Source organism: Austrofundulus limnaeus, unplaced genomic scaffold (assembly GCF_001266775.1).
Source record: "Austrofundulus limnaeus strain Quisiro unplaced genomic scaffold, Austrofundulus_limnaeus-1.0 Scaffold137, whole genome shotgun sequence".
Classification (NCBI taxonomy): Eukaryota; Metazoa; Chordata; class Actinopteri; order Cyprinodontiformes; family Rivulidae; genus Austrofundulus; species Austrofundulus limnaeus.
The window spans coordinates 289,899-317,190 of NW_013952539.1; the positions used below are offsets into that span (position 1 = coordinate 289,899).

The 27,292-nt window shown below is 39.2% G+C and overlaps 1 protein-coding gene across 3 annotated transcripts; it reads right to left on the reverse strand.

The window, feature by feature from the left end:
• uhrf2 (ubiquitin like with PHD and ring finger domains 2) lies at positions 1-27,292 on the reverse strand. Of its 3 annotated transcripts, XM_014016002.1 has the most exons (17): positions 26,913-26,981; positions 26,465-26,650; positions 20,024-20,428; positions 19,476-19,780; positions 10,517-10,735; positions 10,281-10,390; positions 9,970-10,156; positions 9,139-9,262; positions 8,147-8,254; positions 7,772-7,876; positions 7,570-7,676; positions 7,275-7,437; positions 6,465-6,602; positions 5,981-6,284; positions 5,704-5,855; positions 4,246-4,344; positions 1-4,166 (listed from the first exon to the last, which is right to left on the reverse strand). In XM_014016002.1, exons 2-17 carry the CDS (start codon positions 26,480-26,482, stop codon positions 4,020-4,022), a joined length of 2,691 nt encoding a protein of 896 aa, XP_013871456.1. In that variant the 5' UTR covers positions 26,483-26,650; positions 26,913-26,981; the 3' UTR covers positions 1-4,019. The 3 variants fall into 3 exon arrangements, with proteins under 3 accessions (XP_013871456.1, XP_013871454.1, XP_013871455.1); XM_014016000.1 differs by lacking the exon at positions 26,465-26,650 and having other exon boundaries at positions 26,913-27,292; XM_014016001.1 differs by lacking the exon at positions 26,465-26,650 and having other exon boundaries at positions 6,044-6,284; positions 26,913-27,282.

Genomic DNA, 27,292 nt, shown 5'->3' on the forward strand with positions numbered 1-27,292 from the left:
TTGCTTCTTGAATCCAAATATTTAATCGGTACATACCAAGTATTATTGTGACATGTATAAAATTTCTGATCACAATTTGAAGCAATGAATCTTCTTAGACCGGCGTGTGCTGCAACTGTTTGAGGTCGGCAACATAAAAACAAGAAATGACAAGTGATTAAAAACAGAGAAATAAGCAACTAAAATGGTCGGGGAAAAGAAAAAAAAAACATTGGTGTACGGACACAGATAATAGTAAGCATTCTAGAAAAACTAAACGTGCTTTTTCAAACTTTAGTTGTCAACAGAGTGCAATAAAAGTAAAAAATAAAGACAACACAGCACTGAAGCCAAGCGTCCACGAGACGTCTAAAGAGTTGTTAGTACTGTAGGTTTATGGAGAAGTAGTGGGGGGTCAAGGGTCACAGCAGAGAGAGACAGGAAAGGAGGGCTGGTAGTGCGCCAGCAGGAAGAAAAATAATCTCAACACGGAAATAATGCACATCACATTTAGCTTTAAAGACCATAGTAGCATTTGTACTTGCATGTTTGTTGATTAACAAATAAAATAATAAAGTCCTGAATGAACAGAAACAAGGACATCACCACAAACAAACAGCCTGCTGACGAACGGGGGAGGGTGGGGGGTGGTTAGGAGCGAGACGCGGGCTCATCAACAGAAACACAAGAAACTGATGAGTGAACGGAAGTTTTAAAACGGCTACTGATTTTTTTATTTTTATTTTATTTCTTAACACAACTTGGAAACTTTACTCTGTCCACATCTGACGTTTGATTTGTTTCCTATAGGACCTGCCAACCCAGGACATTTTGAAGTACCATATCAGCAGGCGCAAATCTGTCCCGAGTCGCTCACAATAGAAAACTAAAGCTACAAATTAATACAAAAAAACTCCTTTAGTTTAAAAGAAAACTTTTTTCGTATAATCCACATCTCATTTTATAATGAAGAATTCAAAGAGCAAGAAAACAGAACGTAATAAAAAGTTAAATAACGTGATTTAAAAGGATCCTTTTTAATATGAGAATTTTTTTTAGTATAGTAAAAAATATTCCTAGAGAGACTGAAAGAAGCTAATACGTTTTTGAACAGGTGCTTTTATTTGTCTTGTTTATCATGCCTAGCAGAATAGGTAGATCGTTGGTACAAATAAATACAAAATAGTCTTTGTACCTAAAATAGGTAACTTTATGAAAGTCATAAAATGGTTCTGAGTGTGTTTTTGCCTGCTTAAAGCAGTCCATGTGTGGATTTAGTTTTGGATTGCATCTGAGGAACACCCAGTTTGTGTAAAAAGCTTTTTTTTTTTTGTTATTTAGGGTCAAGAACAGAAAAGATCTGATCATCTATATCCAGATTTAAATCCAAAATACACAAACATAAAATAAAAATAAAATAAAATAACCATCCTCAGACATGAATGCTCTAAATCCTTTGTTTCTACAGCAGAGCATTTCATTTTTAGTTTATCAAAATTAAATGACGCCTCCCTCAAACCTTCCTTTTATAAACTAGTTAAGAACAATACCTAATCATTAACTGGAAAATAGTTGTATTTTGTAATATTTACAAAATATTCACTTCAAAATATTTTTTTTCCTTTGCAGTGTACATTCTAGATCTTTTTTAATAATAGAAACAGAAAGTTTATGTTTTAAGTGATGAAAAGTCCATCCTGGTGTATTTTTCTAAAATCTAAAAAGATGAAATATTTGACCTTATGCTAGTGGGAAACACTAACATCTTTAAGCTTTAGACATCAAAACTACATTGTATTGCATCATCTTTAACATTAAGTCTAAGTTGTGCCTATTTATAGCTTCATATTTTTACTTTGGGGGTTAAATGAATGAGCTAACAAGATGTAACGTTTTACAAACTTTTAATTTCTCCTGTTTTGTGCTTTCTTGCAGCCCTTTTTGTCCCCTTTGGTTTAAAACATCTGCTTTGAGCTCCCATCTCTTTGATATCACCACAAACAAAATGTTGTTCTTAGTGGTTAAAATTTGTGGTGAATAAAAAAAAACTGCAACATGTTTTCACAAATATAAAAACAAGAGAGAAAGCACTCAGTCTATAGTCTTTGGGATGGACTTTGGGTTTTATGCTATTTTTATTTTATTTTTTTTACAAGTGCAAGAAAGCTATAAAACACATCAGGGCAAGGGAAGTTAAAGAAAAAGGATTAAATGTTTTTTTAAACAAAATAAAAGCTCACATTTGTAGTTTTGCATAAATTGTATTTAAAAAATTCCAATAAATTGAATTAAAAGCTTTGCATCTCTTGAAAAACGTTACATTTGAAGCCTAAGTTTTAAACTAACTATCAGCTTTTGGTGAGTTAAAAACATTTTAGTAAAATCTGCAACAACGACTAAGTTATTATAAACATTTTTGTGTTTTACGGTGTCGTCAACTAGATAGGGTGGCCATCTTGAAAACGTACATCCAGTGATTACTTAAAGTCTGTTCAGTGGTACATGAGATATTTTACTAACAGGCAGACACATGCAACACAGACAGACAGACAAATAGATTATTGTCCACCTTTGCTTTTCAGAGGCAGGAGATTTAAACCAATTAGTTATTAAGAGCTAATGTCGATACCTGACAACCCTCCATCAGTGCCTTCTTATCTAACATACATTACGTATAACAGGGAGTACCGCACTTCTGCAGCATCCTTGAACCTCTGACGGTGCTGATACATGATGACAGAAAAGTTCTGTAGTGAGGGAACAGAAACCAGCAGGGTTTTGTACAAAGCTCGATCGCAGAAATGTGGAAAAAAAAGTCTCCTGGCCTTCCTAAGAACGGAGCACGGCATCATAACGAATGCTAAAAGCTCACCAGTGAACATTTACAAGTCTAACAATAGCAGATGAATATTTGCACGACACAATATTAGCTAAGCGTCCATGTAGAAAGTCTTGCTTGACTATGGTTGCTTGGTAACACCAGGGACAACTGCAGCCTGCCCTTTTAAATGTCACCGAAGAGACATGCAGGCAGCGCAACAAACACTTCTTTTAAGCATTTCATCATCCTGCAGGTGAATCCTGGTTCAGATTCAGAAAATACCAAAACATAATTGTCTAACGGTCTTTTGCAAAAAAGAAATATTCCTAAAACTTCCCCTCTGGTTTTCTTTGTAGCTTTCTTTGTCTTTTTTTAAGTGCTTCGTCTGACTCCATGTTAAATCCAAGGCTACCAATTACTGTTCTCTGCCAATACACGGAAAGTTGCCTCCTTCAGCTCAAAGCAAAGCCAACGTCCTCGTTCCAAGAGCACCGAGCAGAATGCAGCCAAACGCTCCTAGCCTACAAAATAACTGCAAGTCACTAATATAGTGCAGCATTGTTTAAAGATATAGCGCCGTTAACCTCACCTTGCCAGAAATGACCAACTTTAACGAGGATCTGATACTCAAATTTGACCCTTCGTAGCACCATAAACTGTCTGCTGATAAGAGACTAAAAATGCTGGAGTTGTCTCAGTGCTTTTGTTTAAAAACTGCATACATGGTACAGAAAATGCGAGCAGGTTGGCAGGCGTTTAAATGTTGGCTCCGGCGTGCCGCGGGTCAACGAACGGAACCGGCGGTGAAGGTGATCGAAGAGGAAAACTGAAGCCGAGCGAGAGCTTTGAGACGGGCGGTGGGAATGTCAAGTCGGGGGCGCTTTTTGTGCGTTTGTTTTTGTGCCCACTTATCTGGCTGGAGTCGGGAGGTGAAGGGGAAACAAAATGCCCGTTGGTTTTGAATTTCAGGCTGGCGGTGTTGATGGAGACGATCCAAGTTCCAGCAGATGAGGTCAGTCTCTACTGAGGTTGTTTGTGTGCGATTGATTGTACACGTTAATGGCTGTAGATGCGATTTACATTTGCCCGTGGATAAGTTATATTATGTGAGTGCAATGCGTTTCAAAGTGGAGCTCTAAGGTACTCGACAGTATATGAGGGTGCACAGAATGGATGCTTATGCGTGTTATGTATCCTAGTTAAAAATGTACGTTTGACCTCATCGGCCCTTGCTGTAGCCGGGGAAGAACTGGTCGAGCAGAATCTGAAGCGTCTTGTTTTGGCTCATGACATAGTCCTTGCCCAAGTCGTGACGGCAGGCGGGACAGGTGTACACCTGCGCTCGGAACGACCGCTGGAGACAAGTCTGAGGGTGAAAAAGAAGCCAGGGTAACCACAGAGGGATATTTCTGTAAGGGTACGCACTTATGACAGCTAACAAGTACCTTGCAGACATTGTGTGAGCAGATGGTGGTGATGGGCTGAAAGACCAGCTCCTGGCAGCACACACACATGAAGATCTGCTCCAGCTTACGCAGGAAATTCTTTTACCGGAACACATTAAAGGAAAGAAGAAAAAATTAATTTAAAAAATAAAATAAAAATCAGAAAATTCTATTACACTTTTACTAAAATTTAACAATCTCATGTCTTCAGATTTGTGTTGCTTCAGTGGCTCATTAAGCAGCGATGTGTTTGTCCAAAGTCCAAAAGGAAGGAGGAAATACAGTTTTTAAAACTAAACTCTTAGAGGTTGACCAAATGATTGGTTAGTTAATTATTTAGGCTGATTTTTGTCACTTTAAAAAAAAATCATCATTTATGACAAAGTAAAAGGGACAAGATACATATGAGCTGCAGGCTCATATATGTTGTTTTGATTTAACTCTAATTAACTGGTTCAATTAGACTTGATCGGTCTTGGTCTAAAAAAACACTTTTTTTATGGTCTGCATTTGTATTTGGTTTTGTCTCAGTCTCGGATATTGAGGACTCAGGATATTATTTCAAGACCACAACTGTGGAAATATCACTAATGTGCTAGAAAATTATCAAGTTTATTTCTCAACATATTTGCTTTTATTGGATGTAAAACGTAATGATTCAAAGTCCAGCGTGACTCATCGCTAATTATGTATTTTTGCTACAGCTGCCACCCATCCCCACACCCTCCCACTCGCACGCGGCACTCCAAAAAAGTGAGCAGTAGTTGTCTGGGACCAGAAGACGATGTCTGCAAAAATCTTCAGTAATACAGTTCGGCTACAAAAATCATAAAGAATAAATCTATAAAACAACATCCAGGAGAAAGAATACAGCAACTTGTAAATTCTGCAGCGTTTCTCAGATGGTGGGGACTACATCAAACATTTATCTTCATTTATAAAGGAAGCACAAAGAAATGTAAGCTGTGTGTAAGTGATGTTAGCAAAGCTAGTTAGCTAGCTAGCTAACATTAGCAGTTAGCTTCTGTACTGAAATTCTTTACCTGGCACTCACACAAAGATATTAAGTCAATACTAGCATATATTAAGTTAGCTAACTGTGTAAAGTATACTGTATGTTCTAGGGCAATGGTTTCCTTTTATTTATTTTTTTTATTTTTTTCCCTGTTTTGGTCTTGACTACAATACTATATCCTATTTTGTAGTTACTTTTGTGGGGCTTAACAAAAGTAACAGTTTAATATGCATACTTGGGGCTTGACAAAACAAACAATTGGCTTCATAAATCAGCTGCCTTGATTATACTAAAAATTTGCAACTGTCAACAAAAAAAACCCAATTGCTCAAATTCCAATCTAAAAATAAAGGACCTTTTTCCATCATCCTGGTTGGAGGATTGAGTGATTTAGTTGTGAAAATTTGACAAATGCGTAATGTGTAATGTTTGGGGAGTTATACCGGCCCCTCCTTAAGGCTCTCCTTGGCTTCTTCCCAGAGCTTTCTGTTGAGCGTGTCGTCCCCGATCAGCTGCTGCTGCTGCTCTGACAGCTGGAACGTCTCCTCTATCTTCACACGTTTAGATGGAGGCTCTGGCTCTGGTGACAGTTCCACTAAAAACACACAAAAAGACGTAGCCGTTAATTTTAGACAATTTAAAAATGTATTAATGGGAATCCACACAAGGATGCTATAAACAGCGTTGACACCAGGGTATCACGTTAGCTTCTGCTCTCACCTGGACTCTTCTTACAAGCCCCTTGTCTGACCTGATTTGAACCCGGTCTGTAAAAGCACCCACCAGTTTCTTCAGTTGTCTTCTGCTCTCCATTACTCTGTGGCCCTTCCTCCGGTATGTTGGCTTCTGGAATTTCCTCCTCTTCCTCCTCATCCTCTTCATCATTCTCCTCTTTCTCCTTGACCTTGCGTCTCCGTGGTCTCCCCCTCCTGCCATAATGCGAGCTGCGGCCGCCATGACCAGGTCTGGCACAGGACTCCTTCTTTGTTTTGTTAGCCATGGCTGCTAAATAGCCTGGTGGGTACTGCAGCAAAAGACAGTGTGGTGAATTCATTAATGTACTTTTTTTAAAAACTTTTTTCTTGTCTATGGGCTGTCCTTTATAGCTGTATTGTAAATAATAAAACCGTTTGGATGTTTAATAATGTTATGGTTCATCGTTGTGTATATTTAATATTCTCCATTATCTTTACAGTGGTCTAACCTGAACAGAAAGTCCCAGTTTCTGTATCCTCTCCAGTCCTTCAGGGGTCCACGGTGCTGGTTCCAGATCATCCCGTCTCAGCAGGTACCTCCAAACCAAATAGCCACACTTTCCGATCTCTGGCCAGTATTTTACCACCTGAGGGTCACCACGAAATAAACAAAACTCACTGGTAAAAACACTTTTGTGATAATTGAATTTGGTCAAAACATGAATAAAAACATATCTATGTGTGCCTTAAAGGAAAAGTCCAACAACTGATAATTTTGAGCAGAAAAAAAAATATCTATATTTTCATTATATTCCCTACCACTAACAAAGCTACTTTCAATACCAGCTGGGAAATCCCAATATTCAAGTAAGGTTTGAGGTTTCCTCTCTCAAATGATATCAAGAAATCCTCATTAGAATATGCTAAAAATGAAATGCAGACAGATTTTCCAGGGATCTTCCTGATTAGCAAAACTAATTAAGCCATATATCTGGAACTGCTGCTCATGATATCAGGATGAATCTTGTTATCAAAAAACAGCTTAAAATAAACGAGAATCTGAAAATGTGTTTCGTTTAGTTTGACCAAATCCTCAATAATCCTTGATTTCATGCCACAGATCACATTTAAAGAAGCTTCAGTAAATTGAAGTGAGTTCTGCTGCTGTAATAAGAGATATGTTTATATATATATGCCTGTAGTGTTTTACACCTTTATAACTCCAAAACTTAAACTCTTCCTTAAGCTCACATTAGTGATAACTTGTTTACATTTTCAGAATCATCGGTTTTCTTTTAGCGCACAATATTTCAGTGTACCTTGTAAATACCATCATAGCGGTTTCCTTCTTCTGGAGCATATTTGCTGATACGTTTACCCTTAGAGCTGCGCACCACTCGCACTGGTTTTCCAGCTCGCCAGTTTCTGGACTCTGCTCCATCTTTGTCATTCAGTGGCGCATCGCAGTTTAAGGCCAAAGCCCTGAATGGGTCAGGAGGGGAGACACGACAGATCGATGTTCCATAAGTGTAAAGAAGAATCACAACTCACGGGATCTCTTAAATCAAAACGAACCGTTAAAATGAAAGAGGATTGTTTTTTTTTTAAGCGCACCTGTTCATGTGGGTCAGTGTTTGGTCGAAACAGTGCTCTCCAATCCGTTTGTTTCCTGAGAGGTCACGACCCCCACTGCCTGTGTAGGTGAACTCATCTCCCCGGTCCTGCCACAGATCACAGTCACCGTAACACAAAGACCAGTAAAATGCAGAAAAAGTAAAAAATATTAATAATAATTTCTTAAAAGAGTGAAACCCACCACTTCATCCTCAAAACCTCCAGCCAACACCAGTGAATAGGAGCCATCGTTGCTGCGCCCGTGGATGCCGCCAACATGCGGCCTGTGAACTCCAGCCTCACTTACCTGATGGGATAAAAGTACAGAAAACAAGACCGCAGTGTTGAATGAGAAAAAAAGATTTGTTTTCTTATAGTGTGTGGACTTTTACTTTTAAAACGCACTTTTAAAATGCAAATGTGCTGTTAAATTACCTTTAACACACAACAAAAACAAGCTTAGTTTTATAAAAGCACATTTTGAACCGTTACTCATTATTTTGACACTTCCAACTCAAGCATTTATACATCTATATAACATAATAATTTCATCGGTAGGTATCTGAAATGAGCCAACCTGCACTCTGAATTTCCAGGTGGTTCCAACAGGAACACCAGGAATAGGCCCATAGTGGTTCGAGGGAACAATCGTGCATTCTTTAGTGCGTCCCACACAGGCCATACCCTGTTTACAACAAGAAAACACATTTTCAGCTAAATAAAATCCATTTAACAGCATGGTGGATGCTTCTACATTGCATTTTTATGGTTCCTTTAGGAGCGCTGTGTTTAAGTAAAACCTTTAGAAGGCCGAACACGTCATTTAGCTCGTTAAATTAGGTTTTAGAGTGAGGAAGCAATTGCAAAGACGAGTGCTTTATTTTTAGGGGTTGTAAAGTTAAGCAAATATTAAAGGCGAGAACAAGCGCTGTGACTCAGAGTGTGTCAAAGAGCATGGGCCAGACTGTTTTCAATTAATCCGCAGAGAAAAGGAGCATTCTGGTAGAGAAAGGACTTATTTTCCATCAGTCATTCCAGGGAAGGGGCTGAGTCATGCCTAATGGCATTGTTCACGTTACACCATGGAGAAGAGTCAAGGAGACAAAGTCCATCATGGATAAAAGACAAGCAGTTACTAAAACCTGCAACTATTAGGAGAGCATAAATGCAAAACAGATTGTATGCTCTTTTAACTTTTTGGTTTCAGCAGCTGAAATTATGTATTTTAAAAGTTAGGCTAAGTAAATTGTTTAAAGGACAATTTCTGGCTTCTGCCAAAAAATGTGTGTGGGGGGGTGTTTGTTTTTTTTAATTTTATTATCTGCAGCTGTTTTTTGCTGCCTGTTTTTTCTAAAAGAAACGTGGACACAGCTAGGTTGTAATATTTTAAGTGTTGATTAAGTGTAAAAAAACATTTATTCCATGCATGTGTAATACTTGGATTCTTCACATTTTTCTGTTGCTATTTTCTGACAAACATAAATATTGTTTTTAAATAAATGATCAGTTCCAGATTTTCCACCGATCGGCTGCCTGTCCACTGAGCACTGCGTGGCCCTCAGGTCCTACCTTTCCCCAGTCCCTTTGACTCTCAGTTGTAGCCGAAGGCATTTTGGCTTTCTTCTTGCTGGCTTTGAGCTTCTCTCCAGCCTTGACAACTTCACTAGTGTCATTTTTACAAGTTGGACAGTACCTGGCAGAGAGAGAGAGAGAAAAAAAATCAATTTCCTGCTCAGTGTTTTGATATCTCAAAAGCTGAGCCTTTTTGTCACAGCCATGTAAATCAAAACTACACTCTGGCTTCTTTCTGCTTTTTTTCTGGCAGATACGGAAATAAAGAAACAAAACAGATAAATGGAACATGCAAAAAATAAAACTGAAATTGGAAACTTTTAAACTGACAAAAGTTCTTCATCCACTTTTTATATCTGCTCTCTTATTTGAAGCAGCTGATAAAACATTAAGAATTCTGACTAAGTTAATAAAATTATTTGGTCTCCCACTTGGATATAATGTCTCACGGTGAATGAATTCAGTATTTTTTCTTCTAAATAATCTCTTTGTTTTCTGTTCCAAACTGTTGAAGTCATGGACAAATCTAGAGAACAATTTATGTCATTAAGCTAGAACAGATGGTAAAATAATAACTGAGGGAGGGAAGCTTATTACTCACCAGTTTTTTCATTAATCTTCTGTAAGCTAATTATGTTTTGCAGAAAGTAACTACATTAAATAAACTGACCACTTAATGCCTATTATGTCACCTTTTCACATTGATTTTAACCTCAATCACTACTTAATTATTGCACAAAGAGTACTTCATCCCACACTCAACTTGTTTAATCAGCCTTTTCTAAAACAAGAGAAGTGCAGAAGCTTTATTGTCGAGCTGCATCTCACCAGTCCTCGTCGTCTGGGATGGTGGTCAGCGGTGGGTTCAGACAGTAGATGTGGAACGCCATGTTGCACTCGTCACACAGCAGCTGCATGTGAGCGTCCTGCTTCCCGCCGCACACGCAGCAGGAGCAGAACCGACACTCGGCGTCCGGGTCGGCCTTGCAGTGCTTGCACTCTGGACCGCTCTTCCCTGGAGCCACAAACACATAAATGTATTACCAAAGGTGTATCTCGGCACTGCTGCGTGTCAAGATACTCACGAGTGAGTTTGCCAGTATTTCTATAGTGCGTAATGGTGTGGATCTAATTCATACGTTTAAATTGCCCATCTGCACTTGAGAGGGGACGAGCTCCTGGTTTCTCAATCTGGTAGATTTCATCTAGAAAATGAACCTTACAATCTCCTATTACATCTCCAGGACCCCTAGGGGGAGACACAGCCATTGAGATAAAGGAATTTAGGTACAACCTTAGAGTTAAAGGAGATAAGAAAAAAAAACTTGCTGTCCAAAATCAGAATCGATCAACCTCAGAGGGGTGAACTCCTCACCCTAAAAGAATGTTGACGCGGAGCTCCTTGTTGGTGCGAGACGCCTGATTCAGGGTCTGGATCTCTGCATCATACCAGAAGCCTCTCTCATCTGGTGTCTCCATGTTGTAGTTGATCATCACGCGCATCCCCACTTGGAGCTGGTCCCACCGCAGCACTGTTCTGGCTCGTGGCCTAACGTCTACAAATTTCATCTCCACAACACCATTTTCTGGATAACTGGAAAAAAAATGACAGACACGACAGATCTAAGGACAGAACACAAACTCACTTCAAGCATGTTTAAAAGGGGGTATTGTGTATTTTCCAGGCACATAGTTCAGTTCTGTACCACAATCAAGTAACTGTTAGTAACTTCAGTTGTTATGAAAATACTTTATATATCAAAAATAAATTTGACTTTGCATTAAACACTATCTAATAGGGGTGTAAGAAAATACAGATACACTGAAACATCACGATATTTCATTTCCCGATACTGTATCAATATTCTAAAGCCCTGTATCGATTTTTAATTAAGGTTTAAAATGTCAACCTTCTTGCCAACCGTTCATTTTTATGTTGTAGTTCAGCATCTGACCACTAGTTGGCAGCAGTGAGCCAGCCATTTGGCTCCTCTACCTCTTGAGCGCCAGAGAGTAAGGGTAGCATTAGCATTGTAAGTAAACATTAGCTTTTCTTTTTTTTTCAGTAAGAGGTTTTTATTTATTAGAATTTTTGGACAAAAAAATCGCAATATATCACAATATATTGCCTTGCTTACAGTATCGCAATATATCGGGATATATCGTATAGTGACACCTCTGTTATGATATGTATCGTGTCGCCAAATTCTTGTCAATACACAGCCCTACTGTCTAAACGCCTTGAAATTCTCTTTAAGAACCCCCTACCATTTACAACACTCCCACTTCAGCACATTTTCAAACAATGCTTCGGGGGTGGGGTGCTCTGTGGGGGCTGGCGACTGAGCTCCAGGGGAGGAGCCAGGACAACTGTGTGGTAACTCCAACAGCAAAGGCCAAAATAAAACGGAACAATTACAGACCGCTTGACGTCACTATCACAAGTAAGGAAAAGAAAAAAAGAAGAAAGCTCAAAATGTAGCTGTAGCTGCAGCACAGATGAAAGGAATATTGGCCTTTGTGTGGGGGGCATACAAGTCTATGCAAGTCTGCAGATCCTCACACAGGACCATGAATGAAAACTGCCTGATAAGAGCGAATTTTAAGCAGAAACCCAAATGCTGGTTCGACCAAACTAAAACAAAAAAACTGGACTGGAACAATCAAAGTGAAGAATTAAAGTCCAGTTGTTTCGTTTCTAGCATCTTGTTTTGATCATGAACACTGATAAAATGCACTTTGTAGCATTTAGCATTTGTTAATTCTCTAACCATATCTTTAACCATATCCGTGTATTGAGATAATATTGCTGTTTTACATAAACACAAGGCAAGATTTAATTAATAATCTTACATTTAGAATCAACATATGGCCTTGTTCTTTAAAAGCAAAAAAGAAAGAAAGAAAGAAAAAACCAACCGTCTCAAATATCAACACCCAAAACTGTTTTTAATAAATTTCTGAGCAAAGAAGGATTAGAGTTATATCATCACATTCATCTACACTGAATGTGTTTTTATGCAGCAAACTTACTGCAACATTTACCACCAAACCACAAAATTATCTTTCATAAAAGATTACCAAAGACTGATAAATTACTAGAACCGTTGTTTTTAGAGAAGGAGAAGCAATAAGAAATCATTCCATAACAGCTGAGCAGACCAAGCGAAGCTTAATAATATACTTTATTCTCACCTAAAGTCAGAAAGTTAAGAAAACAAATGGGAGTCCAGCAGGGCTGAACCAAGCTTGAGTCATCTATTATACATCCTGAGTGTGATTTCTTGTAACTGCTGCCCCCCTGTTGCAGACAGCAGCTGTCACCGGAATGGGGTAAAACAAAGATGTGACAAAAATGAACAACAGCCAAAATCAACAAAAACCCCAACTTAGCACAAAAAGCAAATTTGTGCTTTGTTTGTAATTTCTCTGTACCAACAATGCTTCTTGGCAATAAAGTATGTACAGTCAGGAAACTTGTTTTTTTCCCTAAACAGTGCCACATTTCTTGATAACTTGCCAAATCAGCCAAAAACAAACAACCGATTCTGCTATTGATTCTTGTTTGTGCTGTTTATTGGATTGGACGATTGAAGTCTGAAGAAACAAGACATACTGGAAAATTTTCAATATGTTCAACAAACTGGGGTCTCGGTAGCATGTGGAAGAACCATACACAGCCACAACAGCCTAGCTCACTGCTCACCACGTTTGGCACACACTGCTGTGGGATCCCATTCCTCAACAAATTTGTCGCAAGTCAGTCACTGTGGTGTTGGTTAATCTGAAATGAACAGCACCCAAGCTGATCCCAGAGGTGTTCAATGGAGTTGAAGGTGGGACTCTGAATCCACTACACTACAAAAATGTTAAAAGTAGTCTCTGATAAATCCCTGCTTTGTGGGGGCGAGTGTTGTCATCTTGAGCTTTGGTCCCAGATTTTGGAAATACGAGATTGCCACTGGTTACCCACAAGGTTGTGTATTGGCAATAATTTGGTGATATGATACATATCACAACACAGGCGTCACAATATGGTATGGCAGGGAATTGTGATACTGTAAGTAAGGCAATATATTGACATTTCTTCTCCAAAAGAGTATTAAAAAAACTATACAGAGCACACCATGAATTACATGGATAAAATCTTATTAAATATAGTTTAATTTTATGCAATCAGACTGAAGAAGTTCAAATGTATTTCACATTTCTTCTTACAACATCCATGATGCCATAATTAACAATGATTATAGTGATTTTGAGAATTGATACAATATCAGGAAATTAAATAATGCAATATTTCAGTATACCAATATTTTCTTTGCTCACAGGCGGTGTCTATCAGGCACCAATCAGTCTCAAAAAACAAAAGTCAAATGTTGAAAAGCTGTTTGGCAGTGGCAGAAAAGATTTGTCAAATTTCTCAAGGGCACAACCCAACCCACTGATGCCTTTTCCTTACAAATGTGGCACTGTTTAGATGACAAAAAAAACCTGGCTTTGCAGTGGTTCATTCCCAAGAAACATTGTTACATCAATGATATAGTCAACCAAACAAGTATCGATTTTTTATTTATTTATTTACTTTTTGTGCCATGTTTGTTAATGAAAGGGTTGAGCTAAATGAAACACAGAGTCATTGTTTTTCTCGGATGATGGTTTCAAAATAATTTGCTTAAATTATTTGCTGGATGACTGTCAACCAGCTAAAACTGAACATTATATATAATCTCTTGTCTGGTTTTAAACATTGTGCATTGACCTAAACAGATGCAATTTCGTTTTTGTTAAAACAACTAAAATTTTAGTTAAAATTTGATGCAGCTTGATTTCCTACACAATTGGTAGCTTTCTTGTTTGCCATCAGAGGTAATTATGCCTACAGACGAACAATGTGTGCACACTGAAAGTTTCCACACTCGGGCCTGCTCACACAGTGGGAGGTCAGTAAGGGATTGCATGCATGAGAGATTAGTGCCTCTGTGTACGTCTTGCTGGGAAGACTGACTCTAAACTGGGTCTTACAGTAAAGCAGACCAAAAGCAGCCAATTAAACTCAGGCAAAATAATTGCTTCACACAAGAATAAGATGTTATGGTGGTAAAGTATGCCTTTCTTGCTGAGTAGACTAGAACACATAGCTTTAAATGGTCTGAAGAGGACCAATAGATGCAGACGAACAGTTTTGGCACAACTAGTTCTATGAGGAGGTCGGGGAACCGTGCATGAATTTCCTCTTTTTAAGGCCCAAGGGATTAATGAGGTTTTGAGAAGAGTGGGGAAGGGCGAAGAAAAGCAACAACAACAAAAAAAAAAAAAACACACGACACATGCCGACATTTGCTTGTACGCACACAAACAGACAAAAGAAACATAACGGATCATCAGCTGTGAACGCAGAAGGGGACTCAGCTTGAACATTAAGAGAGCAGAAAGAAAACACAATAAAAGCTCAAGTGACCAGATTTAACATCCCCAACATACTTCAGACACGTAAACAAAGAGCTACATAGAAATGTCAAAATAAATCTAGAAAAAAACATGAAGTAATAAATACTCCAGAAGGCTAAAAGCACCTCTAAAATTAAATTTTGTTTTGTGAAAATGCATTTAAGAAAGCCGCTGACGTACATTGACTGCAGCCTTAGAAAAGAGGGGTTTTATTAAAACAAACCAAAAAAACTGGTTGTTGCTATTTTGTATTAACACTGGTGTATCCACATTCTGCACACTCACAGTGTACACATTTTAGGCTGCACAACACTGACCTTCACAAAGCCAAGTGTTTCTGCTGCTTACTGGCTCACACTGTTTATCCACCACTACAACTCCCACTCAGATTAGACAACCCTACAACTAAGTAATAAAAGCCATGGAAAACGATTCTGTTCTGACCAGACAATGGCCGGAGGGGGAGGGGGAAAAATCGTCATGCTGAACCCATTTTGGTAAAAGAAGCAACAACTGCCAAACGGTTTGGCAGTGATTCAGCAGGAACATCAGTAACTCCAAACAACTGCCCGTGGTTAAATGGTGGAGGCTCACTCTTTAAAAGCTGCTCCAAAGTACAATTTATGAGCGGTATGTAGCAACCACACAAATACTTTTATTTGGCCTGAATGCATTTCAAATTAAAGGCTTGGCATTACTTAAAGGAATGCATATAGCTCACCACCTTTTCATGCCAGGGAGTTTAACTAAAATCGGTTTAATGATGAGAAGAAACAAGTCGACCATTCTGGTCAAACATGACTGCACAGTCTCAAAAGAATAACTCTCAGCTACCATTCTAGATCGATATCTGTCAAATGAATTGAATTATAGCCATTTTTGAGTTGGGTAACGTCAGTTAGTTGTGGCAGACACCTTGTTTTAGGTTGACTCCAAATAGCAATGAATTTTAGACATACATTACCCGAAGAGAAATTTACTCAAAGCTGTCCAAATTATTAATAAATATTTTGCTTAGAGTTGAATCTAAAATTTGTTTAATATTTAGGCAAATATGTTGCCACAATACCACACCAGATTTTAGCTCATTATCTGTAAAACTGGCAGCGTTGTAGCCGTTTTTGTGCTTGTTAAGGCTATTCAACTATGGAAGACATCTTGATTAGGGCCGATTACAAAGGTTAAACAGTTGTACAGATATATACAATAATCTAATAGTACACAGTAAAATTTGTCTGGCCCAGTTCTGGCCCACACAGTGCACTAACACTGCCCAGATACCACAAAGAATGACAACCCTTGGTGGCTCAGATGTAGTTAGCCAGAGGTGTCCATGCATGGACAAAGCACCAAATGGACCAAACCACAACTGGGCCAGTTATGCCATCTTAAAAACTGTGCCGTCATTGCCAGACTTGGCCTTCATCCGGTTGGCAAACCAGCTGCCATGCCAGCGGTGAAAGTGACACCAGATCTGGTCTACACCTGTCTGCTATGTGGGAGGATGAGATACTGTGCTGTAGCTCCAGGGAAACAAACACACACATCCTTGTACATGCATCAAACTGAGGACATTGTACTGACTTCCATTAATTTTTTAACTGTATTCATGCCTAACCAAGACATTTTCCCTAAAACTAACCATTACCAGTCTATTCCTAACCCTAACCTGAACCAGAACTTAAGTCGCACCATACCTCTAAATCTAACTAGTAAAGCACAGTAGAGCTGTACACCAAAGACCTCACTTTGATAGTAACTATGGTGCAAATGGTCCTCACTCTGTAGTAGAAACAAATACACACACAAGAGCAAAATCATCATCAACCCGTTCATCTTTGTTGGTGGTTGAAAATAAAAACCAACGCTTCCATGGCTAATACAGATAATAATTGAGTCCTAGACTATGGCAACCAATGGATAGGGTAGGGCAATATTGGCAAAAAAATTAATCACGTTTAATTGTGGTATTTTGCCGATAACGATTAATTTGACGATTAAGGCTGGAGTCCCTGGACTACCTTATATCCTAGTCACATAACCAATTAGGAAAGATTTGCTCTTCGTAAAAATCTGTTCCAAATTGTGTCAAAATTACAGACTTCGGGCTATACATCAATTTTTAAGTTTTGTTGATATAGATAAATAAATTACATAACTTTTTTTAAAATGTTCATCATATTTGAAGTGGAGAGGAGCATCGAGCAGACTGGAGATTAATCGTATTAATTGTCAAGTGCCAAAAAATAATCGATTACTGTTTTTCTGACGATTAATTGCACATGATACGATTATGCCCAACTCTACCAATGGAGTTAAATTTAACCTTTGAATTAAACTTTTGCCTGTAATTTTTTGCTCAGTAAAATAAAACCGTACTTCTCTGTTCCTCGTGCAAGTTTTCAGCCCCTACTTTTTGTGGTTTGTAAATGATGACAGCTCAGTTTATTACGAATTATGGCTCTAAACACAACACAACAATCAAACAGTAACTGCTCTGTGCAGAAATACAAACCAAAATAAGGCAATTAAGAATAATAAACCAGACTAAAAATAATCTCATTAATTAAACACTACATTAAAGCAGATAAGTGCTCTCTCAGAGGAGCTCAGGTAGTGAAATAAACTGTATGCAGACAGGCTCTCTTCAGCTTATTTTGTTACAATAAAGTTATCACAATCAGAAAAAAAAGTGGAAAGACAGTAACATTTATAGTTTGCCCATGGTGCAGGCTACACAGGCCTGAATCACAGCTGCAGGTAATTTTCACCCATTCTAATAGTTTTAAAACCACCCCATTGATGCTGATTAAAAAACAACAACAATTATGTGTTTTTCTTTTGAAGAAAAATGTAAAAGCATGTAGCAATCATCTCAAATTACTGCCAGATTCCTCTAATCTGTGAGCATGTCTGTGCTCCACAGGCTCAATCAGTACGCTTTAACACAAAAACAGATGATGTAACACCTCAGTGCAAAGGTGTGGAAGATGTGATGATGACCGATTTCAAAGCCTGCGGTATTTTTCATCTAGCATCCCATTTAGAAGAGGCAAATTTAAACAATATGCTGGTAAACAATCCATTGTTTATCTTTAAAGCCGCATTTACATAAAGCATAAAAAATTCAGCTTAGCATTTAAGATAAAGCACTTTTAGCCAGATTATGTTGCAGCACATATGATACAGTTGGTTGTCAACAGCCAGCTTGGGCACCTCTATATGTGTTTTGACTTCTGTTTGCATATTAAACTAAGCATAAAAGACAATATTACATATCAATTTTATCTTTATTCCTGACTCTCTGTGGTTCAGCCAAGGTTTCACCATCTGATAATATTTTAGAGCGAAGTACTGAAACATATAGGCACAGGCCATCAGTTCTCGGAAGCAGTCAAGAGGAGAGTCTCTCCCAACGTTTCACTGTCTTTGTTTTTGTGGCTCATTATTTTCTGCAGAAATGCTGCCAAAACATGGCGGCTGATTTGGAAAAGGCTGGTTTGTCTCTTTCAGACTATACAGGCATGTGTTAGGGGAGGGCAGGGGGAAGAGTTGTGGCGTGTGAAGACGGAGCAAACTTACCCACCTGCCATTTTTCTCGAGCAAACAAAATGATGAAAAAATAAAACTTGATAGCTTACAGGACAGAGAAGTAGAGGAGACAAAATAGTCTATTTAATAACAAGCTGCAACTAAAACTAAATCTGAAAATGTAGACAATTTGCCATAACCTGTAGCTTCAAAAGCCTTTATCAACTGAAATTTTGTTCTCGGCTCGGTTTGGTAAAACACAAATCATGAAGATCAGAGGACATTTTGTTTTCTTTACTTTTATCCAGATATACTTGTTTCTGCTCTGACTTAATGAAATAAAGCAAATGAAGTACAGGAAGCTACAATGAATCACCGAACAAATAAAAATATTCTTAATATTTTGAAAAACAAGAACCCATAACAGTGCAGACTGTTGAATCGTCCCATAAGACGCCTCCTGTCTCACTGCTAATAACCGTAGAACAAATGAAAGCACTGGACCCGGGATGAGGAAGACTGAGAACTGGAAATGAAGTCTATTTAAAACACACACACTGAAGGCCCAACAAAGCGTGATACGATCACTCTGGAATAACAGCCTTTGGCAGAAACATACATGAACACTCCGACTGTCTCACCAGGCTCACGTTCACGGCAATTACAGACGAACCCGAAGGAGGCGAGCGAAGAAGTAATGCTCCGGAGAACTCGTGAGTTACCATGGAAACATCTGCTTCTGAATGAATTTGCTGGAAAATCGAGAGATCGAGTTCGAACTGAAGCGTCAGCTACACAAACGTTCGTTTTTGTTTGTTTTGTTTTTTCCATTCCCACTGGCAGGAAAAAGCCGCCTGCAATTCCTGCAGAACCATCTCCACCGACTCTCACAACCACAAATACCAACCGTTCACACACAATTTGTTTAGGAAGCTGCATGAAAAGCGTAGAGAAAAAGAAAAGGAAAAAAAACATCTTAAGAAAAGTGTAACTGTCAAATCAGTCCCTTAATAGCAATATCTAAAGTGTAACGCTGTAAATTCTGATCCAAAACAATAAGATTTTTTTTCTATCATAGAAAATGTCCCAGTGCAGATTACAGCTGGGTGATTGGACAAGCTTATTAATCATTGGTGATTAAAGTTAACAGACAATTATTTTTCTTGTCTTTTGACATTTTTTCCCCACATTATTCTAGATATATTATTTTCAAATTTGCAGAGCTCCCAGTATGTCAAATGCTTGAACGGTTTCCTTGTTCTTATTGACAGTATTCTTAACAGCAGTGTTAGGGATTTGTCAAAAAAAAAAAAAAAAAAAACAGAACAGCCAGTAATAATTCATCAACTTACTCATCGTATTTAATGTGGTAAAGTATGTCCTCTTCTTTGTCCTTGCTGTCTTTTGTTGTACAGTCCGTCTGAGAGGTGGAGGCTCCGTTACTCTCCGAGCTTAACCCCGCGTTATTCCTGTTACTGTCCGTGGTTTGACCCTGTCCCTGCTCGGCCTCCAGGTTTCCATTAGTCCTTTTTGGGGGCCGGCCCACCCTGGGCTTGGCGGGCGCAGTCGGTCCTTTCAGGGCTAATGTCACGTTTTCGATGCAAGCCTCAAACCAGGCGCCGAGGCTCACGTCTCTACAGTCCACCAGCTCGTTAATCTGTGGAGACAGAGACACCAAAGTAACATCCGATCTCTTGATTTCTTCATGTGGGATTAAGAAACACAGTCAGCATCTGTGTACTGAATATTTAGTTACATATTTTCCAACACTGAGAAGTTGAAGTGTAATCTTCAGTAATGTTAAGTTTCAAGTTTACATTTGTGCAAACTGATTTGTCAGAAACTGAATCTTTAAAAAAAAAACACGTTCATTTTTGTTGCACTTCCATCCCATCCTCACCTTGTACAAGCCAATCCCGGGGTTGATTAGTGTGTTCTTGCTGGACGTGGGTGGCTGGGTGTCCGGTGCTGGACTGGAGGGCTTGAGCCCATTTTTGGTGCTGGCTAAGGTACTGGTTGCGCTGGTGTCTGGCTTGCTTTCGTTAACAGTGCTGGTGGAGATGCTGCTGTTCTCGCTGTTCGTGCTGGCCAAAGTTTCCACGGCTGCAGGAGTGGCAGGAGTGGCAGGAGCTGGGGAGTTGCTGCTGTCGGACTTGGAGCCTGGCAGGGGGGCAGAACTACTGGCAACACCTGAGGAGTCCTTGGTGGCGGGGCTGTCTGGACGGTCAGTCTGAGACCGAATCAGCAGCTGGACAATGTCATTGAGCCCCACATTGTAGTCAAACAGTGTTTGACCATCTTCCATCTAAAAAAAAAAAACAAACATTGTTATTTATTTTAAAAAAAGCATTGATTAAATCATGGCTGTATATTATAAAACTACACTTGTCAATGAATGACTGCCTTTTTTCCATTAATTATGACTTCATTTAATAATGTGCTCCACTAAAAGTAAAAAGAAGGCCAAACCTGACAGCATACAACTTTAAAGGTATTCAGTTTCAAAGAAAATTATTTCAATAAGTATCCTGTTATGGTTTGGAGTGTAACAAAGCCATCAATTTATGTTTGCATAAATGTAAACAATAAGTATTTACTTATTATTACTCTAAATCTAATGGATTCTAATCCTGATGGATGCTTGCTGAGAGCCTGCAGACAAAATCCTAAGCCTGTTAAGACATTAGATGCTGTAAGACATTTTAAAAATAAAACAAGTAAAGACTTAATAGAATTTGGATTATATAAATAAAAACATTTATTTTACTGATTAGATACGTTCTGAGACAAAAACAATGCGTGAAGCTTCGACTGGCTGCCTGTGCTCGTTCACCCAGTTCCTTAAAAACAGACGCAGCTGTTTCGTTTTCGTTGTTTTTTCCCCCCTTTCACAAGAAAAAATAAATAAGAGATATGAGCGCATGAATTACTGTGATGGGATATGTGGCTGGGGGGACAGAAATGATGGGGTTGCCATGACGACTGCACGAGCGAACACCCCCCACCTCCAGGAGTCTGAATCGTACACACACACAAAAAAATAAGTAAAAACGCTGTCGACGCAACCCGCCGGTAGGCTCAGCGTGACCCTTTAAGGCAGAGCGGCGCACAGGCAACTGAAAATGCTCCTCTCAGGACATAAATAAATAAATAAATAAATAAATAAATAAATAAATAAATAAATAAATAAATAAATAAATAAATAAATAAATAAATAGGTGTTAGGTATGCTGTACGACACAGCTACCTTAGCCGTACAGTTTATCGAGGCCAACTCACATAAGCCATTTCAACCCTAAATCCCACCGACCCATTGTGCTGCTGAAACAAGCATGGCCGCCACCCTCGCTCGCTCCCCACAACGCTCTTCTTCACAATCTGACAATGAGGAGGAGATGGTTCGGAGGTGTAGCAGGAGAGAAGTGGGGAGCGAGCACGACTTCCCAGTCCCTCTCTGTTTTTAATAGTCTCATGAAATTTAGATCAGTGGAGCGGTTGTGCAAACACGGCCATCTAGTTTTACTCACCTATCTGTCTTCCTGCCGTGGTCTGTCTCTCTGTGTTTCTTTGTCTGCCTTCCTCTATCTAAAGCCCAGACTTTGGTTAAGTAATTCCCGTTTCCTTCGTTGTTGTTTTGTTTTTTATTTTTTCCAAATGCATTAGTGGGGGAAAAAACAGACAACCAGAAACCATTCCGAACCGATAACGGCACGTCTGCTGGGCAGGACCTGCCGCGGAGAATTCCACCGTCGAGGAGTTCAGGTTAGATGGATGGAAACGGACTGAATTTCACAACGGCAGGATTTCACTGCACCAAAGGCAAACGTCTCGGCCGCACAGAGGCTTCATTTCCAACAGCGTGATCAGCCTCTAACAGGAAGGTGTTGACTTCAGTCACACTCGGCTGAAAAATCCCCAGAACAAAGAACCACCAATGAAGCAGGCGAATCTCAAAGAAATCGCTCCAGCTTCTAACGGACGACGTCCCGGTGGCAGAAAGGCCACGGACATGACACTTTCAGTCCCATGTGGATTATGATTTAAAAGCTGGTGTCTTCATTAGGTTAGAGCAGTAAAATAAATGGAGTTCAGTGTTCCAGTAAGAGCCCTCAGACCTGAGATTCCTCAAAACAATCATGAAAAAGGTGTGTTTTCATCTGAGTGTGCATCGTGTTGCAGATTAGAATCAGTTTAATTCCCCTGCTGTATTTCAATAGGTTTTAAAAAAGCTGATGTCTGAATACAAAAGGCACAAAAACACACACACACACAAAGTATTATGTCAGAATAAAAAGCAAACAAAAAGACAACAAAAACCTGTGGCTGCTGTTAAAACATTTCATGAAGTCCTCTCTGCAGCCGATTTCCTGTCAAAGAACAAATCTGTTCAGATTGTTTTTAATCTGCAGGCAGCAAGTGTTATCAAAAAACACAAGTAATTTGACATTGCACTTTTGCCTTGTGCAAACCGCCATCTTACACAATAACTCCTCTATACGCTGCAAAGCTCAGAGCAGAAACCGTCCTTACAATAAAATAACCAAGCAACTTGTTACCAGAATGATCAAACTATAGGAAAAAGGTGCAATTAAATTTATGATGAATAAATCATAAAAGATTAAATTATTATCAGATCAATATTCTAAAATTGTGTTTAAGGAGCGAAAAATGACGCAGGCTCAACTACAGGGGAGAACACTTCTAGTTGCCTCGCAGACAAGGCCGCACCAAAACTGCTCCAACTCCTGCACAATTACTTTTTGTCTCCACCCTCCCGCGTTAGCGAGGAGCCGAGCAAAATAGGTCATATTACCAAAAACAATGAAAGGGGGTGTGTTTGCAGGGCTGCTCTCGACGAGCCTCCATGTTTGGACTTTTTTTATCCGTCATTCTGCATGGAATGAGATGGTTGTTTTCGTTTCAACTTCAATTTTGCAGATTTTTTTTCGTTTTAGCTTGAAAAAGTTTGGATCTTTACACAAAACGAACAAAGTCCAACAGCTTTTTTCCCCCTTGCGCCTAAAAATGAATTAACTGAAACCTATCTGTTTGACTTAAGAGAGCGAAATAAAGACACGCAGGAGTAGAAGTCCCCAGTAATCTGAGCTAACAATTAAAAAAGCAGTGGGAAACCTCATCGCCTAACATTGCCCATGTGTTGGCTGGTAGATGAAAGGTAGGACATTTAAATAAGTATGCTAGGATTACAACTAGGAGGCAAAGTGTGACAAACATGAAAGTGGTAGAAAGCGAGAATTTGTAGTCTCGGTTCGGCGCTTTTCATTGTCTTTGCCCTTTGTCCAGTCTATCAATCAAACAAGGGTGTGACTGTGCATGCATGGCTGCAGCCAAGTTCGCCTTCCTGGTAAGTGAACAACACAGCCATGATAACCCATCAAAAATGCTACAACCAAAGAGCTACAACAACATCGATCCACGTATAATCAAACTGTGAATATATCTAGGTCACAGCAGCCGCCTGTCTGAAAACAGAGCTGCAGTCAACAGTCGAAGAGAGCCCAACTATCCAAACATAAAAGAAGTTGCTGCTTTCGGGAGGGGAAAAGAGGGAAAAGTGTCCTATAGCTTTGGGTTTAAATCACGCGGACACTTTAAGCTGAGGTTTGAACAACAAGCCAAACCTTTTTAGCATTAGAAAACGTGCAGCTTACTGCAAAAGTGTGTGGGCGCTAAGCGGAAAGGCCGCGTGGTCAGAGGAAAGGTGTGTGAGAGCATGCTTGGGAGCACGAGGGAAAACAGACATTCAAAGTCAGACAGCAACACAACAAGGAGTGACTGTGCAAACTAAAAAAAAAAAAAAAACAATTTAGAAATAAATTTTCAAAAAAGGAATCAATGATTGGCTTCCAGCTTAGGGACCTTTTTCGAGTGAAGGGCAAGCTTGACTTTGAACCGGTGAGGCAGCGAGAGCAGGGAGCTGAAGGGAAAAACAAGACGCCATTTTGAAAAGAGAATTAGACGGAGTTGCTCTGCTACAAGTCTAAATCCTAACAGGCACCAGTGTGCATGAATAGCGTCTAGCTAGCGTACGCTGTGTGCCACTGGCTCATTCCATGCATTACTTAGCACATGGAAATCCCCTAATCAAAACTCCCCACTTATTTTCCATTGAAATAAAGGAGGCGCAGGCTTTACTACGCAGGTCTGATCTGCTATCAGCTACGACAATCAACAGCAACTCCAAGATACCAACTGGTTGCTAAATAAAACACGAACCCTTTATATACACGGTACCCACCTTGTCTGTTAAAACAATTACCAAGCAGCAGTCCTACTTCGTGCTTTGAAATGATCCTAAACAACACAATTTTCTCATCTTGGCTGTTAAATAATAGCATTCTAAACAATTTTTTTTCTAAAAATGGTTTTCTCAATGTGACATGCAGAGAAGAAACTCTGCATGTGGACAGATTATTATTTGATTACAAAACAAGAAACAGGTTATTATGGAATGTGAAAATGTAGACTGCAATTCGTAAAGTGTCTTTTTGGCTAATAACACACTGGCACACATGAATAGAGGAAAGTGAGACTAAGAGGGGGTCTGCCAGGCTGAGTCATTGTGTTAGAAACAGCTTTGTAATAACGCTACAGTGGAAATCTGAGAATACAAACGTACGGTCCTTTTTACTAGAGGAGTTAGGAGAGTGTCCAAGTGTGTGCAGGATAATGTAATTTTGCACCCGTGCTGGCAAAATGAGTCACAATGAGAAATGCTTCAAAACAAAGCGCTAGGTTACTTATTTGTTTTGTTTTTTTGGTTGGTTGGTTAAAAATTAGCAGTTTGTTACCTGACCTAGCAACAACCTAGCTTTGTTTAGAAGATTTATTCTTTTTAATCCGTCTAGAACATCAAGAATTCCAGCTTTAGATAAAAAAGGGGAATCTCAAAGCGTCACGTCACTTATCTTTCCAGAGGTAAGGACAGTTGGCAGAGAAATGTATCCTTAAGTTACAGGACAGAGATTATATTTGAGGACATACAAGTTAAAACTATAATTTAAAGGTAGATCAGGAAGGTTGTATGCTATTTTTATTTACTGTCTTTATAAACTAATTTTAGTCACTTATTTTGCATTGCTGCCTGTGCACATTCTGACACCTTTTGCCAGACACGCCACAATTAAGTGAAACACAAACCCTCAGAGGAACTTGTACATCTAGTAATAACACAAAGCATTCTCACTTAAAACAACTCGACTGTAACTTACAGGAAGCTGGTTGTTAAAGCTAAAGATCCATCGTTTTTCAAATCGGTAATTGTTTAGGTGGATCTGATTAAACAGTCCATTCTAGTTAAAATATTTCAATTTATTAAATAACCAAATGCTGTGTTTCCCAAAGTGGGGTCCCGAAACATCAAGGTGGGGTCCTGAAATGATTTTCTGAATTAATTACATTTTTGCCTTAGTTGTTACAAAGGAGTGAGGTTAGTGTATTTAAAATGGATAAACGTAATATAAAAAATATTGTTACCATGCCCATGTTTAGTTGACCTGATAAAAATGTTTATCCTCCAAAATTAGCTGGGGGCACAGGTCTCTGCTACTGTTATTTTGTGGGTCAAAAGCTGAAAAGTTTGGGAACCACTGCACTTTGGTTCCCAAAGTTGGACTTGGGACCCAATTATGTGTCATGAAGCACCTTGGATAATCTCCAGAAATCAATTTAAAGGGTAATCAAATAATTGCTGATGTAATATTTTCCCTATAACTATTACAAAAACACAAAATAAGTATAAATAATTATTTATATTTGTGTACTAGCTGTTTAGATTGTCAAAAAGCCTGTGTTTTTATGGTTATTAACAAATTTTGTGTACTCAGACCAGTAATATTTGGGGTCACAAGTTTTTGCCGTGGATATTTTGTGGGTCAGATATAAAAAGTTTGGGAACCACTGTTTTATAGGACATCTATTAAAATGAATATGAAGAATATGAGGCAGCGTATCAGACAAATGTGCCTTAAATCATTGTTTTTTTACAGTAAAAATCCACTGAAAATAAGAAGACATGGAGCATATAAGTTATGTTGATGTGCATTGTTTTTTATAACTTTTATTTTTGCTTAATGTCATCTCTAAATAACCCTAACCAACAAATTTTAACATATTAAGCATACATGCATGTGTCTGCTGCTGCACAGCATAGGTGAAAGAACACAACCTGTCCACGTGATTCCATATGAGGACAGGTTTACAGCAGACACACACTCACATGACCAACGTGGTGACAATAGAGTGTAAACAAATATACTTGCTTTAAGGCACGTGCAGCTTACATTAGTTAGCATACAGCCTAGCCAGCAAAGTTACAAACCTGCCACTTTCGTGACATGTGCACAATCGTTGCATCGAGTTAAATAAAAATGGTGCTTCTCGTTTGCAGTGCACTTCTTTGTGGAAACAGCGCGCCTTGTTCTTCTTTTATACGTCTGCTGGCAATGTAAACACACACGTCACAGCGACGGTACATTTGTTGCACGCTACTCTTCCTCAACAGCAACTAAAAAAAAAAAAAAAAAACAATAACAACATCAAAATGCATTCTTGCATCCACGTTTTCCTTCAGGATGGCAACCCCCCAGAGCTCTTGCGCAAGAACTATTGGCGAATTCCTATCAAAACAGGAAGCTCGTTTGGGTCCGAAACGACTCAACACAAGAGAGAAGACCCCTCGCTCGCTCCTCCAGCAGAATTTAGCGCTGTCAAAATGTCAAAAAACTGTCCGCTAACAAGACGTAGCGACGCAAATAAATTAGCTTTACCTGCTTCCCTCGGTAGAAGAGGCGCTGCTGTTGTGGGCTCACGTTGAATATCTCTTGTATTTTCAACCGTAAAGACTCGATTTTGGTCAGTCTGGAAAGGTCCTCAACGGTTCGAGTCTCCTTCCCGTCTATGGTACGAACCTGGATCCACATCGTTGCGCCCGCCCTGCCTTACGCTTCAAATAAATGCCAGATAAAGGGCGCTTTTCTGTGGATCGAGAATGTGCTCTGGGAAGCTCACACGAGAGGGACTTCAACAATTTTGGGGGTCCATGGCGTTTTCCTCTGCAGAGGCAACGTCGGAACTGACTGCTGGGGTCTCTCTCTCTCGAGCAGGAGGCGTTTCACATGAGGTCGCGGCGCCAAGCAAAATCTCGCGA